Below are 17954 nucleotides of genomic sequence, written 5' to 3'. Positions count from 1 at the left end.
CTGTTAAAGTATAATATGAGAGAAAGGAGTGACTGTGTTGTGTTTGTTCTATAGTTATCTGTTCATTTGTCTGGTTCTGACACCATCCAGAGGTCAGAACTGCATCATGTTCGTCATTGAGCCTACCACCAAGCCTGTGGCTGATGCTTAGAAATGTTAGTTGAATGAAAGAATAAAGGACTGTAAGAAAAACACTCTTCTTTCCCCCTTACTGTATATAGGAGTTGGAGGAGCTTTAGAGAATGACGATCCTTCCAAAATGGTTATGGTATTGGCTGCTACTAATTTCCCATGGGACATTGATGAAGCATTGCGAAGGAGATTAGAAAAAAGGATATATATACCTCTCCCAACAGGTATGATGCCTTCCTTTTACTATATTTTGATCTTTCTTTTACTCTCTGTTACATTTTTCTATTTCTCTAAGTCTTTATTCCCTTGGCATTCTGCTTAAAGAAGTTTATAGCATCACAAAACCCATTTGTTATTTATCAAAACAGAGACCGCAGTACTCTGCTGAAGTTTCTTACATTCAGAGGAGTGGTTGTGTTAATAAGCTGATAAGACATCTAAGTTTTACTTTTATTTATTTATTTATTTTTAATTAATTTATTTTTTTGGCTGCGTTGGGTCTTTGTTGCTGCGCGCAGGCTTTCTCTAGTTGTGGCAAGTGGGAGCTACTCTTCGTTGTGGTGTGCGGGCTTCTCATTATGGTGGCTTCTCTCGTTGTGGAGCACAGGCTCTAGGTGCTTGGGCTTCAGTAGTTGCAGCACACGGGCTCAGTAGTTGTGGGACGTGGGCCCTAGAGCGCACAGGCTTTAGTAGTTGTGGCGTGTGGGCTCAGTAGTTGTGGCATGCGGGCTCAGTAGTTGTGGCTCATGGGCTCTATAGAGCGCAGGCTCAGTAGTGTGGTGCACGGGCTTAGCTGTTCTACGGCATGTGGGATCTTCCCCGACCAGGGATCGAACCCCATGTCCCTTGCATTGGCAGGCGGATTCTTAACCACTGCGCCACCAAGGGAAGTCCCTAAGTTTTACTTTTAAACTTGAGTCTTCATTAAAACTTACGTGATACTTATGTGTCCCTGTACTACAAAAAACAATGTACGTTGATAAGAATGTGAAAATTTAAAAACATTTTATAATGAAAAAAACTTCAGTGATTAAAAATAAAGTTCTCTTGGGATCTTTTTTGAAGTATGCTGCTTTGAAAAAAATATTTCATTCTGTTGATGAATGTTGACATTTTCATCAGTGAGTTTTTTCTTTTTATATTGAGATAAAATGTACATACAGTGTGAAATGTACAAATCTGAAGTGTATAGTTTGATGAGTTTTGACAAATGAATACTCTTGTTTAATCAGTACCCTACTCAAGATGTGGACATTTCTTTCGCCTCAGAAGGTTTCTCTGTGCCCCTGCCAGTTGATGCAAACCCCGAACAGTCATTCACCTTCCTGATTTTTAACACCATAGATTAGTTTCACCTATTATTAAACTTCATATAATGGGACCATGACAAATGTACTCTTGTGCGTCTGGTTACTTCCACACAACATCATGTTTCTGAAATTCATCCATGTGGTTACGTGTATCAGTAGTTTATTTGTGGTGTGACTACATGACAGTTTGTTTATTCTCTTTCTGATGGACATTTGAGTTATTTCTAGTTTTTGGCTATTATGAATGAAGCTATAAATACTTTTGTATAGATCTTTTTATAGATGAATGTTTTCAATTCTTTTGGGTAATATAGATAAGAAGAGAATAGGTGGATCATAGGGTAGGTATGTGTTTAACTTCATAATGCTCAAACCATTTTCCTAAGTGGATGTACCATTTTATACCCTCACCATCAATGAATGAGAATTCCAATACTTCCACATTTTTGCCAACATTTGGTATCGCCAGTATTTTAATTTTAGTCATTCTAGTAAGTGTGAAATGGGCCTCAGCTGCAAATGCTCTTCATGCCCTGAACTAACTTCCTGAGTTGATTTCAGTTCTGCCTTTCACATCTCGTCCATAATGACTGATGTGGTCCCCACTAACCCAGAACTATGTAATGAAGAGAATTCTGAGAAGTGAAATTCTAGCTTCACTGAAGTTGACACAGTACAAATCCACACACCTTATTTTCTGTTTCGTCTGTATGATCTATAATAATGGCTCAATTTTCATTCCCAGAAGAGGTAATTTGTGTTTTATCCCTGTTGTTCTTGATCATTCTTGCTAGACATTTATCAGTGTTATTAATCTTTTCAAAGAACCAACTTCTTGCTTTGTTAATGTTCTGTTTTGTATTTCATTGATTTTATCTCTTCTTATTTCTCCCTTATACTCCTGAGTTTAATTTTCTCTTTTTTTATGAAGTTAGAAACTTAGACTGTTGATTTTTTAAACCTTTTTTCTTTTTTTTTAATATAAACATTTAAGGTTGTATTTCTCTTAAAGCACTGCTTTGGCTTCATCCCACAAATTTTGTTATATTTTCTTTACTATTCAATTAGAAATATTAAAAAATTTTTCTTTTTCTTTTTATCTTTGACTCTTGAGTTATTTAGAAGTATGTGGTTCAGGGAATTCCCTGGTGGTCCAGTGGTTAGGACTCCGTCCTCTCACTGCTGAGGGCCCGGGTTCAATCCCTGGTTGGAGAGCTAAGATCCCACAAGCCATGAGGCAAGGCTGAAAAAAAAAGAAGTATGTGGTTTAGTATCCAAATATTTGAGGATTTTCTGGATGTCTTGTTGTTGTTGATTTCTAATTTAATTCCACTATAATTAGGAACTACTCCGTAAGATGTCAATTTTTGAATTTTGTTGAGATTTTATGATTCAGCATATAGTGTATCTTGCTGAATGTTTCAGCTGCAGTTGAATAGAATGTTTATTCTGTACTTGTTGAGACAATATTCCATAAATGTAAGTTAGATCAAGTTGTTGTGATAGTATTGTTTAAATCTTCTAGATCCTTAATGATTTTTTGCTCTGGTTTTTTCTATCAATTATTGAGAGTGGGTGGTTAAACTCTAAGTATGATTGTGAATTTGTTTATTTTTCACTTTAATTCTGTAAATTTTTGCTTCATGCAGTTTGAAGTTCTGTCATTAGGTACATAAACAGTTATCATTATTATATCTTCTTGATCCTTCTACCTTTATGAAACATCTCTTCATCTCTGATTAAATCCTTTGACTTGATGTTTACTTTGATATTAATGTAGCCTCACCATCTTTCTTTTGCTACTGTTTGCATGATATATATATCTGCTTCCTTCCTTTAATTTTCACCTTGTACGTGTTTGTATTTGCAGTGCAGTTCTTGTAGACAGCATATAATTGGGTCTTACTATTTGTATAGTTTATCTTTGCTTTTTAATTGGAATATTTTGTCCATTGAAATGTAATGTAATTATTGATATGGTTATGTTTAAGTCTGCCATTTTGCTATTTGTCCCTTTTGTTTGTTTGTTACTCTGTACCTCCTTTCTTAATTTCTTTTAATAGTCGACTATTTTTTAGTATCCATTTTAATTTCCTTATTGGCTTTTAGCTATACTTAACTGTATATTTTTTAGCAGTTACTCTAGGGATTTACAATATGCATCTGTAACTTATTACAGTCACTGTAGAGCTAATATTGTACCACTTCATGTAAAATGTAAGAACCATTTGCCTCCCCCAGCCTTTGTGCTATTTTGTCATGTATTTTACATCTGCATACATTGTAAATCCAAACATATAATGGGGCTTAAATTGTCAGTTCAAACTTAAATTAAGAGGAGCACAAATAGTAGTCTTTTCTATTTACCTACATATTTACCATCCACTGCTCTGCTTTCCTTCTTTAAGGTTCAAGTTTCCAGCTGGGTCCATCTCTCATTTGTCTAAAGAACTTCATTTAGTAGTTAAGGTCTGCTAGCATCAAATTCAGTTTTTGTTTTCTGAAATGTCTTTATTTCACTCTTATTTCTGAAGGCTGTTTTTGACTGATAAATAATTCTGGGTTGGAAGAGGGCTTTTTGTTTGTTTTTTGTTTTGGTTTTTTTCCCTCAGTGCTTATAAAGATATCATTCTGTAATCTTCTGGCCTCCATTGTGTTTTTCATGTGAGGTCAGCTGCCATTCCGATCATTGTATGTAATATATCTTTTTCCCTCTGGTTATTTTTTAAAATTCAGCTTTATTGAGGAATAACTTATATATAATAAGCTTTATCCACATAAAATTTGATGAGTTTGACAATTGCATACAGCCATGAAACATACCACAATCAAGATGCAGAGCATATCTTTCATCCTGAAAGGATTTCTTGTGCCCCTTTGCAGTCCATTCCTCTCTCCCCAAAACACTTCCCACCTCAGGCAACCACTGATCTGATTTTTGTCACTATAGATTATTTTGAATTTCACATAAATAGGATCATACAGTAGGTATTATTTTGTGACTGGCTTTTTTCACTCAGCATGATTATTTTGAGATTCATCGATGTTGTTGTTTTTTATTGGTGAGTAGTATTCTGTTATATGACCATGCACAGATTATTTATCTATTCTCTTATTGATGGATATTTAGATGATTTCTAGTTTGGGACTGTTATAAGTAAAGTTGCTATAAACATTCATGTTCAGTTCTTTGTGTAGACATATGTTTTCATTTCTCTTGGATAAATACCTGTGAGTATATGTTTAACTATAGAAAACAAGCTGGTATTTTCTTGAGTGTTTGTCCTCTACAGTTGACTTTTTAGATATTCTATTTATCATTGTTTTTCAGCAGTTTGACTGTGATGTACTTCTGTGGGGTTTTCCTTTTATTTATCCAGCATGTGTGTTGGACTTTCTGATATTGCTGCACAGATCACCGGGACTCTGTTAAATTTTTTTTCAATCTTTTTTCTTTCTATTCCTCAGGTTGGTAGTTTCTGTTCACTTGTCTTCATGTTCACTGACACTGTTTTCTTCTGCCATCGCCAATCTGCTTTTAATCCTGTCCAGTGAATTTTTCATTTCAGATGTATTGACATTTTGCAAATCTAGCATTTCTGGGTTTTTTTTTTTTTTTTATAGTTTCTGTTGCTTTACTGGGATTCCTCATCTGATCATTGATTTTGTGTATATTTTCCTTTAATTCTTTGAGATGTTTCTCTCCAAAAGGTGGAGCTTAATTCCCCTCCTCTTGAAAATGGATTGGACTTAGTGATTTGCTTCTAAGGAAAAGAATATGGCAGAAGTGATGCCATATGACTTCCAAGGCTAGATCATAAAAAGGATTAAACCTTTTTGTCTGAAGGCCATCTGCTGACAGAATTCTCTCTTGCTCTGGGGACCTCTTTTGTTCTGTTCAGGCCTTCAGATGATAGATTGAGGCCCACCCACATTATGGAGCACAGTCTGCTGTACTAAGAGTCCAGCAACTTACATATTAATCTCATCCAAAGACACCCTCACAGAAACATCTAGAATAATGTTTGAACAGATATCTGGGCACTATGGCTGGGCACCATTTTGACACATAAAATTAACCATCACAGACCCTAAACTAGAATTTTCTAGCTAAACTGCTCCCAAACTCCTGATGCACAGAAACTATGCGGGTAATAACTTGTTGTTTTAAGCCACTAAGTTATAGTATAATATGCTGTTCTGAAATAGGTAATTGATATATTACTTTATAGTTTTTGTCAGCTAATTCTAACATGTGGAACATCTGTTTCTATTTGCTATTTAAAAAATTTTTTGTTTATGGGTCACATTTTTCTGTTTCTTCACACATTCAGTAATTTTTATTGTATGCTCTACATTTTAGAGTGTCTGGATTATGTTGTTTTCTTTTAAACGGTGTTGAGATTTGTTCTGGCAGGCACTCAAATTATGGGCAGAACTTAAAAAGTCACTTTGCAGTTCTTTACTATCTGTTGGCTAATGCATGAAAACAGTTGCCTGTTATATTTTAATAGTTGTTTACCATAGAAGGATAAGTCTGATACCATTTTTTTTTAATGATGGCCAGAAGTCATAGCCTCACCTATGGCTTTTGAAACTTAATTATTGTAATATATTCCTTATTCACTTTTGCAACTAGATCTCAAGGGTGTATATAAATAATTGGTAGATTTCTAGTTCACAGATTACATCTTGTATTGTCTTTCCTGACTGCTACTACATATTCTATTAATTCTAATAATATCATTACTTAAACAGAAAAAATTTTCTTAAAATAATGCTTAACTTACTAATTGAGCTTACAAAATAATAAACTTATTTAAAGCAATAATGGAAGTGATTCAAACTGTCCTGAAATATTACTCCTCCCAGAAGCAGCTCCTTAGTGTCTGTCTTGCTCTTATATTAGTCACATGAAGATTTGAAATTTGAGTGGTTTATTATCACTTCTGATTTCATAAATTTCTTCCCTTTCTCTTTCCCCCTTTTTTCTCTTCTTCCTTGCTTTCTAAACAAAATATGTGTATGACACCTAGTATATTTATATGAAATCTTTTAATTTTGCTATTGTGCACAATGATTATAAATAAAAAAATTAATACTGATGAGGAAAATAAAAGCTTTACTGCTTGAATTGACATCATTTGAGCTTTTGTACTTTGAACTTTAATCCACTATAACAGACAGAAAAAATATAGTTAGAAAAATAATTGATGATAGGAATTTTATAAACCACTGAGGAAAGCTTGGGTTGGGGAGAAAGATATACTTTATGATACAAAGGTAGGAATTCAGCTTTCTTTGAAATATTGGAGAAGAACACAGACCTGGCTGACTATTGGGATTTTTTCTAAACTTGTTTTCCTTTATGAAAAGGTTATGTTATAGGTAATGGTAAAGGTAATAGTCATTATAGGTAATGACTTTTAGGTGCTTCTCTTTGCTCATTACTAGTCTGAATGTGTGTACCTCATGACCATAGAACTTGAGAAATTGCTTTCTGCTAAAGGGCTCCCAAACAAATAATCATAATTAGAACCCCACCCTTTCTAACTTCTTTTATCTGTGTTAATTAATTTAACAGGTGTTTATTTAGCTTTTTGCTATCTGAAAGACATTTATTAGGTACTGTGGGAATATAAAGCGTACAATCCTTGTCCTTAGAGAACTCACCGTGTGGTTGGAAGGGGGCATACACCTACCCTAACTGCAGGGAAACAAGGGAGCATGTGATACTGGAGTTGCCCATAGTACTTTTGGGGTGGAAATGTGGAATAGTGAATTCTGACTGAGGTGCTTAGGGGAGACTTCATGGAGGAAGTTGCGTTTTCGCTGAATTTCCATAGAGAAGCACAGAAACAAAGGCATGGTTGCTTGAAAGTGAATGGACAGCTGTTGTGGCCGGAGCATCTGGTGGGATAAAAGGGTCTGGAAGAGACAGAACTATAAAGAAAATTTGGAAAGATGAGAGAACTGAAAGAATGATTTGGAAATCTAGGGTAAAATTAATGGAAAGAAAAGTAGATTATATTAAAGTAAAAAAATTGAAGGACATTTTATGAACAAAAGCAACCATGAAAAGCAATTTTTAGTTGGAAAAGGCAAGAAGTATAAGAATGAAAATAGATAAAACAAGGAAAGCCACCCAAAAAGGCATATTGTAAGTTATGTAATTTACATGAAGAAATATGCAGATTTCTTTAAGATTGCGAGGCAATTAGAACTTGATGGCAAGAAAAGTCAGTGTATCAGTTACTCTTGCTGTTTAACATACCATTCCAAAACAGTCTTATTTTGCTCACAGATTCTGGGATCAGGAATTCGGATAGGGCACCACAGGGATGGTTTGTGTCTGTTCCACGATGCCTGGGTCACAACTGGAAGATCAGCGGCTGAGGGTGACTCCACATCTGGAGCCTGGCATCATCTGGAGTGTCTTCACTCACATGCCTGGCAGCTGAGGCCTGGGGCCTCAGGGGGGGCTGTCTTTCTGGAGCACCGCTGTGTTACTTGGGGTTATTCCATGTGGCCTGGGCTTCCTCAGGCATGGTGGCCTCAGCTTGTCACATTTCATACGTGGTAGCTCAGCGCCCCAGGTGTGATTGTTCCACTGGAAAAGGTGGAAGGTGCACTGCTTCTTATGACCTAGCCTTGGGGGTCACGCTGTGTCACCTCTGCTGTACTCTGGGTTGAAGCATTTACAAGCCCACCCATTTTCAAGAGGAGGGGAATCAGACTACCTCTGGGTGGAGGAGTGGAAGGCCACATTGTAGAAGCGTGTGTGGGAGGAGGGGCTCTTGCACCATCTTGGTAAATACAATCTGCCGTAGTCAACAGATGGGAGAAGTCAGATAACAGGCACAGGTGGAGCTTGGCCCTACACCAAGTCTCTTCTTACTTTATGCATCTGAATTATGGCAGCAACCACTGCTCAGCCTAATGAACTCCTTTCTCCAGCCCCCTTCATTTAGTTATGTTTTGCTTTTAGACTAACCTCCCTAAACCACCAAGGCATCACAGAGTCTCTTAGACTCTGAGTGATTCTTATTTCCTATCACATCAGGGTCAGAGTACATTTTTTTTAAACTGTAAGTTCATACCTTATCTATCCTATTTGTGTCTATTTGCATTTCTTAATACTGTGTTGTACTTTTCTACTTACCTTTTTTTCATTCGTGCTTCTTCCTACTTCCATGTCATAATTTATGGTGCTCTCATTTCCCAGATTGTTCTCTCTCTTCCTTTGTATTTAAATTTTATTGATTTTTCAAAGTCGACATGAAAGCATACCAATTCTATGAAGTCTTCTTTGCCCAGGTCTCTCTCCCTGTGTGGACTTCACTCCCCTGGGTGTTTCCTGTTATCTATCCCCCAGGTGGTCCTTAACAGAAGGGATCTGGCTATTCTCTGTCTCCCTCTAATCCTGTTTGTTGATTGACTGAAGGTGGTGTGTGTGATGGGGCAACCGCCATTTACTGAGCGCTGCCTGTGGACCGGGCTTTACGTGTATTAGCTCATTTAACCCTCACATCAGGCTTGTGAGGCAGATTCTGTTCTTATCTTTACTTATGAGGAACTGAGGCCCTGAGCAGTTAGGTATCCTGCCCGGTGCAGCAGAGCAGGGATGTGCGCCCCGGCCATCTGGCCCCAGAGCACACGCTCCTTATCTGCCGTGCTGGACTGCCTCCGGTACTCAAGAAGAAGTCGTGTGATCCATCTAACAGTGTTTATTTAAATTTCAAATGTGTATTAACTTGGTTATGTAGCATTGGCAGTTCTTTATACTGTTGTTAACACATTAACCCCTCGTTAAATCCTTTCACAAGCTTATTACATATCATTAATTCAGTTTTATAGAGATGATAAATCCTGCTTACAATCTTCTAACAAATCATAGATACAACCAGTGTTAAAAGTTATCTTTCACAAATCATAGTTACTAGGGAAGAGGAGAATGCTTCCTACTAAGCTTCAGTCCCACCAGGCCCTCACTTATGAGCAGGTTTATGCTCCAAAGTTCATTTAAGTTGACTGTCAGGAACTATGTTTCTGGGGGCGAATGCGTTATATTAAACTCGATGCTTTAAGTTCTTAGGGCAGGCCACAGTAAAGCATTCTGATTTGCAGATACAGTGGTGTTCTAACATGGGAACTGAAAGAGCAAAGCGATGTTCGTTCACTACCGTCCACCTGCTGTGTGTGGAGCTCTTGGGCTGAACGTGGAGCTTCCCCTGCGGCGTCCGGGGCACGAGCAGCTCGCGCAGCAGCGGCCCTGCGAGCTCCCTCCCTTCCCCGTCTTTCTCCCCACAGCCCTCTGGCCGACCACCTGGGCGGAGGACTTCCTGGGCCCGCACCGCCTGTGGGCACCCCTGCTCACTGCAGGGGGGACCTGTGGCTGAAGATGGTCAAGGATAGGAGCGCCCGAGGTGAAGGGGTTCTGGAGGTCACAGTTTCCTAGTCACACGCAGGTCCTGCCTGCTTGCCGCTTCTCTCTTCACTCTGGCTGCTCTTTGCGTTGCTTTGCTCCGTCTTACTTCAAGTGTGTGTGTGTGTGTGTGAGTGTGTGAGTGAAATATAACTCACATACAGAAAAATCTGTTAAAATGTCCAATTTATCCAATAATTGGCAAAGCCAACAACCGTCGAGCCACCTGCTAGGACAGGAAGCGGGGCAGCACCAGACCCCCGACGCCCCGGGTGTGCTCCTTCCCAGCACCAGACCCCCGACGCCCCGGGTGTGCTCCTTCCCAGCACCAGACCCCCGACGCCCCGGGTGTGCTCCTTCCCAGCACCAGACCCCCGACGCCCCGGGTGTGCTCCTTCCCAGCACGGCGCCCTTCCTGCTCTGCTGGCGATCGCTGTCACTCCTTTTATGGAAACAATTTATTGTTTTTCCTTATAACTTTATCACCTAGTCATGTATCCCCCCACACGCAGTTTTACCTCCTTTTAAACTTTACATAAATGAATCATGTTAATTGTGCTCATTTGTATCTTGCATATTTTGCTCAGTGTGTTTTTAAGATTCATCCATGTTGTGACATGTAGAGGCAGCTCGTGTTTGTGGCAGTGTGCTGTTCCGTTGTATTAGTTTGCTGGGGCTGCCATAACACAGTACACCCACAGACTGGGTGACTTCAACCAGGGAAGCTTATTTTCTCACAGTTCTGTAGGCTACAGGTCCAAGATGAAGGTGTTGGCAGGATTGGTTTCCTTCTAGGGCCTCTTTCCTTAGCTTGTAGGTGGCCATTTTCTTTTAATGTCCTCATGTGGTCTTTCCTCACATTGTGTGTCTCTGTGTCCTAGTCTTCTTGTAAAGATACCAGTCATATTGGATTAGGGCCCACCCATCTGACTCATTTTACCTTAATTACCTCTTTAAAGGTCCTGTCTCCAAATACAGTCACATTCTGAGGTATCAGAGGTTAGAGCTTCAACATAAGAATTTAGCAGGGGACACAGTTCAGCCCATAACATCCATTATGTGATTCTGCCACAATTATCCATCATATTTTTTGATGGACGTTATGCTTATTTCCAGTTTTAGGCTCTTATACTGCTATGAGCATTCTTCTACATGTGTAATGGTGCAAGTGCCTACGTTTCTCTAGGCCACGATGGAGCATTCCATCCTAGGAGTGAATTGCCAGGTCATGTTGCATAGCTGCAACATCAGTGGATACATTGTTTCATACAGTGTTTCATCAGTGAAACATTTGTCAGTGGATAAATCCAGTCTGTCTTCCAGAGTGGTTGCTTCAGTTTACACTCCTCCCAGCAATGTATGAGAGTTCCCATTGTTTCACATTTTTCCATCACTTGGTATTGTCAGACTTTTAAATGCGTACCAGTCTTTTCATGTGCAGTGCTTATTGCGGTTTAATTTGTATTTCCTATATTATTAAAGAATTTGAACATCTTTTCCTTTATTGTTTGGCCATTTTGATTTTGTGATATATTTGTTCAAGTTTTTTGTCCATTTTTCTATTAGGTGGTCTGACTTTTTCTTAATGATTTGTAGGAAGTCCTTAAATATTCTAGATATAAGTTTTTTGTTAAATCTGGTGTAAATATTTTCTCAAACTCTGTAGATTGTGTGTTTTCACTGTTTTACAGTGTCTTTTGATGAATAGGCGTTCCTAATTTTAATGTGGTCAGTTTATCCGTCTTTTTCCTTGTAGTCGATTTTTTAATGTATCTTAAGAATATTTACTGTGAGGTCATTAAGATAGATTCCTGTTTTATCTTCTAAAATGCTTATAATTTTGCACCTCATGTTTAGATCAGTAATACATCTGGCACTGATTTTTATGTATGGTGAGGATGACCCAGTCCCATTTTTTCTCTGTGAGTAGTCAGTTCTGGCATCGTTTATTGATAAGACCCTCCTTTCTCCCACTGCCCCGAACCACCTGCGTCACAAATCAGGTGTCCATAGTATAGGCTCTGCTCTGCTCCTAGGCTCTCCATTCTGTGTCACGGATCTGCTTGTCTCTCTCCGCAAGAGTGTTAGACAGATTTGAATCCTACTGCTTTGTAGTAGAGCAGTTCCTCCTGCCTTGCTATTGTCCAGAGTGTCTTGGTTATTCTTGGTTCTTTCCATTAACATTTTCATATCTGCCTGTCAGGTTCCACAAACAGACCCGTTGGGGTCTTCGATGGAATGCCTTAACTCTGTAAGATCATTTGGGGGGGAATTGTCAATGTCATGAAAGACAAAACAAAGTAACACTGGGGAACTGTTTGAAGAAGACTAAAGAGAGACAATAACTTTAATGTAATGTGTAATGGTTTTTAAGAAAGTAATAAAGGCCTGGGACAAATGCGTACATTTTAATCTGGATTGTGTATTAGATGATACTAATGTACCAGTGTTAAATTTCCTGTTAAGTGTGATGATTGTATGGATACCTTTGTTCTTAGGAGATACATGCTGAAGAATTCAAGGTAAAGTGTTGTGTGGCCTATAGCTAGCTCTCAGTTCATAAATGAGAGTGGGGAGGAGAGGAGAGGGCAAGGGAGTGATAATGGCAAAATGTTGACAATTGGTGAATCTAGAGAAAAGGTTAATGAGTGTTCACTATTTTTTTTTTTTTACCTGAAGATTTAAAATTTTTCAGAATAAAAATTGGGAAAATTAAATTTCATTTTGTATATCAGGAAATCGTAGAGAGCCGGATCCGAGCTAATTTTGCATTATCTTAGTGTGCTATACTAAGCAGATTTGTCACAAAAACTGATGGTGAAACAGCAAGCAAGATTGGTTATTAAAAAATTCTGTTTGTTTCAGCTTACTCGATACACATTTCAATCATATTGGAACAGCAAATGTCTGTGGGCCAGCTCTCCAAGTAAAAAATATGTTAATAAGCGTTTTGTGCCAATTGCTGATTGCTAGGAAAAGAAAACTGGATTTTTAAAAAATACTGATTAGAGTTCTGGAAATCTTTTCCTATGTCACACTAAAAGGTGAGCAAAGTAACTCACAGGAGTTACACACCATGCAATCTAGTTTCATAAAGCTAGGCTAAACATTTTTCTTACAAAAGCATTTCTGGTGCTTGAATACTAATGTTTTTATTTTTCATAAAGGATCTCAGACCCTTTGTTCTCATAGCAAGTATCTTCACAATCTATTAGGAAAACTCTTGAGTTTTGTTTCAATTATTAGTTATTACAGCCAAGGCACACAGGAAGTTAAATGATTCCACTAGTCATGCAGTGAATTAGTAATATTAGTGGACTCACAGTTGTGGACTTTTCTTTGCATTAGACTCTTTCTTTTCCTGAATGTTAAATAGGTGATTTCTTATCAAAATGATTTGTAAAGTAAAACGTCTAATAATAACAACAAAAAAAATCTTCTAACAGCAAAAGGAAGAACTGAGCTTCTGAAAATCAATCTTCGTGAGGTTGAATTGGATCCTGATATTCAACTGGAAGATATAGCAGAGAAGATTGAGGGCTATTCTGGTGCTGATATAACTAATGTTTGCAGGTATTTTTTTTTTTTTTAATGATCTGTGACGTTAGACATTAGTTATGGATTTATCAGGAGGACTTGTCTTAAAGTCAGTGTGCAGTTGACCCTTGAATGATGAAGGTTTGAACTGTGTGGATTTTTTTCACTAAATATATACTGTAGTACTACAGGATCTGCGGTTGGTTGAATCTGGAATTGTGGGTAAGGAGGAATTGCTCGTTCAGAGGGCTGCCTATAAGTTATTCCCGGATTTTCAACTGTGCCAAGGGTCTGCACCCCTAACGCCCGTGTTGTTCAAGGGTCAACTGTAGTTCACCTTTTATAGCCTTTGATTTTTAAGAAATTGTTTTGCCCAACTTGGTAATAAATGACTTTGACAACCTAAGGTTAATTTAGCCCTAAATTGGAGACTAGCTGCATCAACATAAAATAATATCATTTTGTTTTGGTTGGCATTATTTTACTATACGCAGATGAACAAAGGTGATCAATTATATATATATATAGATAGATAGATAGATAGATATAGATATATGTATGTAAATTTCCCTTTCAATTTAGTGACATCATAACTTTTAGACAATTCACATCACTCAGTGAAGAGGATTTGTTTTTAGTACTTAACTTCCCTAACAATACTTAAACTGACATCAGTAGCCTTTCTTTAAAACCATAACATCTGTGTTACTCATTTTTTCTACGAGTATTTGTCCTATACGCGTGTAAGTTTAGTGGCACTCAATAAGCTCACAATAGCTTCTACTATTACCATAGTAAAATGTATAAAAATCTGAAGTTTTGGTTGGCTTGGCTGCCTAATAGCTTTTTCGTGAGCACTAGTTGTACACTTCTTCCTAACCTGCGTAATTATTTACAAGTGATCAGAATGAGCTGAAAATAGGACCCAGAGAAGCCAGATTTTCTCTCTTCACTTGCCCACAAATATTCCATGTAGGGAATTCCACATCCACTGTATTTAGATACATTCATGCTCCAGAGAGAGAGAGGTTCCTGGCTTTACCTCCTCTAATTAGGTTGTAGACAAACTGGTATAATATTTGAGTTATCTTAATGTTAGCCGTATGTTTATTTCCAAGTATGCAATTCAGTATTTCATAATTCTCCTTCAGTTTCCTAGACTTCTGGGCTGTCTTTGAGGAGCAAGTGGGGAAAAGAAAATTCAGTACCATCTGAGCCCAACCTAGACTTTTAGGATTCATTACAGTACTTTTTATGTTTAAGTCCTTTGCATCCTATTTTAACCTTTCCTGAGCCCTCAGGATGTCTCTGAAGTGGAAAATTCTGAGCAGCATGGTAAAAACATATAAAATGATCTTTTGAATGTTTTCCCTTAACATTATCACAATTGAGTATGTTTAAAAAATTTGCAACAATAAGTATTCACTGATTTTGGTATATTTTTAGGGATGCCTCTTTAATGGCAATGAGACGACGAATCAATGGCCTAAGTCCAGAAGAGATCCGTGCACTTTCTAAAGAGGAACTTCAGATGCCTGTTACCAAAGGAGACTTTGAATTGGCTCTTAAGAAAATTGCTAAGTCTGTCTCTGCTGCAGACTTGGAGAAATATGAAAAGTGGATGGTTGAATTTGGATCTGCTTGAATTTCTGTCAGCTCTTTCATTTCTGGTATTTTTGTTTATAAAATGTGAAGAAATTCCAGCAATTTTTTAAAAAAACAGGTTTGGAACTTTACATTGGAGAGATTTTCTCTTACAGAAAAAATTTAAAACACAAAGAACATACATATACTTGAGAAGTAAGAAAAGCTTACATAGAGAGCCTGATATCCACGTATCCATGCATTACAGTTGCACACCCTAACCGGAGTATCGGGGGCTGAAGAAAGCGACCAGTGTGCTATTGTAGAAACTTGTTTACAGAAAATGTAGAAGGAGCTCTGTTTCTCACTAGTGTTCATTGTTTTTTAGTTTTTTCTATTCTTTGCTCTGAACATGAGGGACCTATATCTGTTGGCTTTTAACATCAAAACTGGGTTTGTGTCAGATCTATTATTTGTTGTTAAGAATTATGGTTTTGGATTAAATAATGAATCTGCTAGTTAAACCTTTAGAATTCACCTACTACTGTTAGAGTCTGTTATATAGTTTGAGTTTTCCCTTCCTTTCCCTCACCATTCCCTCTACTAGCTATTTAATCACTTATTGAGCTTTATGGGGGAATAGCCTCATGCTTTGTGGTTTTTGAATCCTTTTGCCAAGTGGCTTCTCCGGTCTTCAGTATTTTTTTTGCTGGCAATATTTCATATTGGAAGGGTGGAAAGAACATCATGTTTGCGTAAGATGCTCTTTTTCATTCTAGACTTCTGAGTTTGTTTTCACTTTTCTTTCAATATGTTCAACAGATAAACCCTTGATTTTTCTCAGCTCAAACATTGTTTTTTGCTGAATTTGCCTTTCATATTCTAAATAAATGCTTTGGTATTCTAAACAAGTCCACTCTCTTGTGGCTAATGCAAAACAAACAAAGCAAAATCTTTATGGTTTTCGAGCCTTGTTTATTAACAAAATAACATTGTGCATAATGAACAACGAACATTTAGGAATCATTCCTTGTCTAGGTTGAGTGCTTGTACGCACGCTAAGATTAGGTTAGAAATATGACATGCCCATTCTTTTCAGCAGGAATTAGACTGTAGAAGGAGGCCAGAAAAGGAGAGGCCATGTATCTAGTCACAAGTAGAGTAGCCTAGTGTTAGTTTTTAAAAATTGCATTTATCCTATTTTGATTGGGCAACCTCTGCTTTAATAGTCAAGCTTTAAAAAATTTGTATTTGATGATATCCTGAATTTTCAATTTTGGACAGTTTAAAACCAAAAATAACATATAGCTTTTTTTGACAGTTAAAGATAAACTCTTAACAGCTTCCTTAAGAGATTTCTTCCCCCTACTTAGAACTATATACCACAGTATTCATCTAATGCTTTAAATTACCCCCCTTTCCTCTGAGGCATAGATTTATAAGAGTTAAAATCATGAGATATCATGATTTTATTTTAATTGATTTAGTTCATCTTAAAAGTTGAAATGAGAGAACTTTCCTTTTATTCATGAACTTTTAAAATAAAGAAATAAATAATCCCACTAAGATAATCTTGCAGACTATTGCCATCCAGTAAGTTATTTTTTTCCTGAAGTCCTAGGGGGCAGTCATTAAAACCTTAGTGTTTTGATTGCCAAAACTTGTTTGCATAGTTTAGTTGATTAGTCAGACCATTTTTCTAGATTTCATGTTATTTGTCTTGGCTTACATTTCAATTTTTTTCTGAATTCTTCATGCATAATGACACGGTAATTTTGATTTTTTAAAAACTATCAGTTGAGCAGTACTTGGAGACTCAAGCCTCCTAGGAGCTTATCTTTACTGTGTTAAGTCAGTCCGGTGTGCTTTTTTATTTCCCTTGTTTCTCATTTTGCTCTGTCAGTGGATGGTGAATGCTTTGTATGTATTAACCCCTTAAAGAATCCTGAGGAGATCCCTAGGGCGTTCTGTCCAACCTTTCCTGCACGTGGTATGTACATTGTCTTTATTGTAAGACTGTGTTGCCTTACCCAGAATGAGAGAATTTTTGTGTTTTATTTTATTTTTTCTGTTGTATTATCAAATTAGAAAGATTTGGTTCCTTTAATTCATCTGAAAACCTGAGTGCTTGGGGTTCTTCAACACAGTGATGTCGGGACTAAGTTTTCTACACTTCTGTCTCACAGATATCTGATCAGATAGTCCTCCATTTTAGTAGGATCATGTTGGTTGCTTACCGTGTACCTGTCCCTTGGGTGGGCGCTCTGTGGCCACAGAGTTGGACCAGGCAGTGCAGTACCGACTGGGCACTTCCTGTAATTACACCGTGTAGCTTCTGGCTCCAACTAATGAAGCGATTTCAGTTTATAAATGGAAGGCACAGTAACCTGCGTGTTGCTTTGGAAAGATAACATTTAAAAGTTTTTCTCTCTTTAAATTTGCTTTAAAATTAGAAGTGGTATCCATTTGCTTGAACAACAGAACTATTATAGATCTTGGCTATTTTCATGAACAATTTTTGTCATTTCCCAAGCTACATGTTTATTGTAAACACATACACATGCAATTATGGCAAACATGTAAACATGTTACATGTTTATTTCAAACATTTTGCTTGCACAATTCCTTTATTTTTAAAAAGAAATTAATATCAATGGAATGTGCCAGACAAATGGCTCTCTAATGTAGGCTGAAACCTTCTAGTAATCCACGTAGAAAATAGACGATGGCATCACAGACTTTATCTTCAGTCAGCAGCAGTGTGGGCATTCCAGAATGACCAAACACACTTTAGGCTTGGACCTCTACCTCCCAAAATGCCAAGACAGCTTGGAAGAGGTAACATGTTGTGGTCTAGCTGCCTAACTGGGGGTTTCGTTTGGGCTCCAGAGACTGCAGTTTTTATGATGTGATATTTGACTGTCCAAAAATAGGCTGAAATCACTAATTACTCAAAAAGTGAGCAA

General features: G+C 37.5%; 1 protein-coding gene across 7 annotated transcripts in view; it reads left to right on the top strand.

The window, feature by feature from the left end:
- Positions 1 to 15114, top strand: part of KATNAL1 (katanin catalytic subunit A1 like 1) — an 87982-nt gene extending 72868 nt beyond the window's left edge. For 6 of the 7 annotated variants that reach the window (XM_036831939.1, XM_036831935.1, XM_036831937.1 and 3 more), the window contains exons 9-11: positions 222 to 356; positions 13314 to 13440; positions 14851 to 15114. In XM_036831939.1, coding sequence (XP_036687834.1) covers positions 222 to 356; positions 13314 to 13440; positions 14851 to 15049 — 461 coding nt within the window. In that variant the 3' untranslated portion in view covers positions 15050 to 15114. Of the gene's footprint in view, positions 1 to 221; positions 357 to 1364; positions 1437 to 13313; positions 13441 to 14850 lie in introns of those variants that run through there. The other variant, XM_036831942.1, reaches the window with a different exon arrangement.
- The last annotated feature ends 2840 nt before the right edge of the window (positions 15115 to 17954 follow it).

Source organism: Balaenoptera musculus, chromosome 18 (assembly GCF_009873245.2).
Source record: "Balaenoptera musculus isolate JJ_BM4_2016_0621 chromosome 18, mBalMus1.pri.v3, whole genome shotgun sequence".
In the NCBI taxonomy this organism is placed as follows: domain Eukaryota; kingdom Metazoa; phylum Chordata; class Mammalia; order Artiodactyla; family Balaenopteridae; genus Balaenoptera; species Balaenoptera musculus.
Note: the sequence above shows the minus strand (reverse complement) of the source record. Positions and strands in the feature narration are given on the sequence as shown.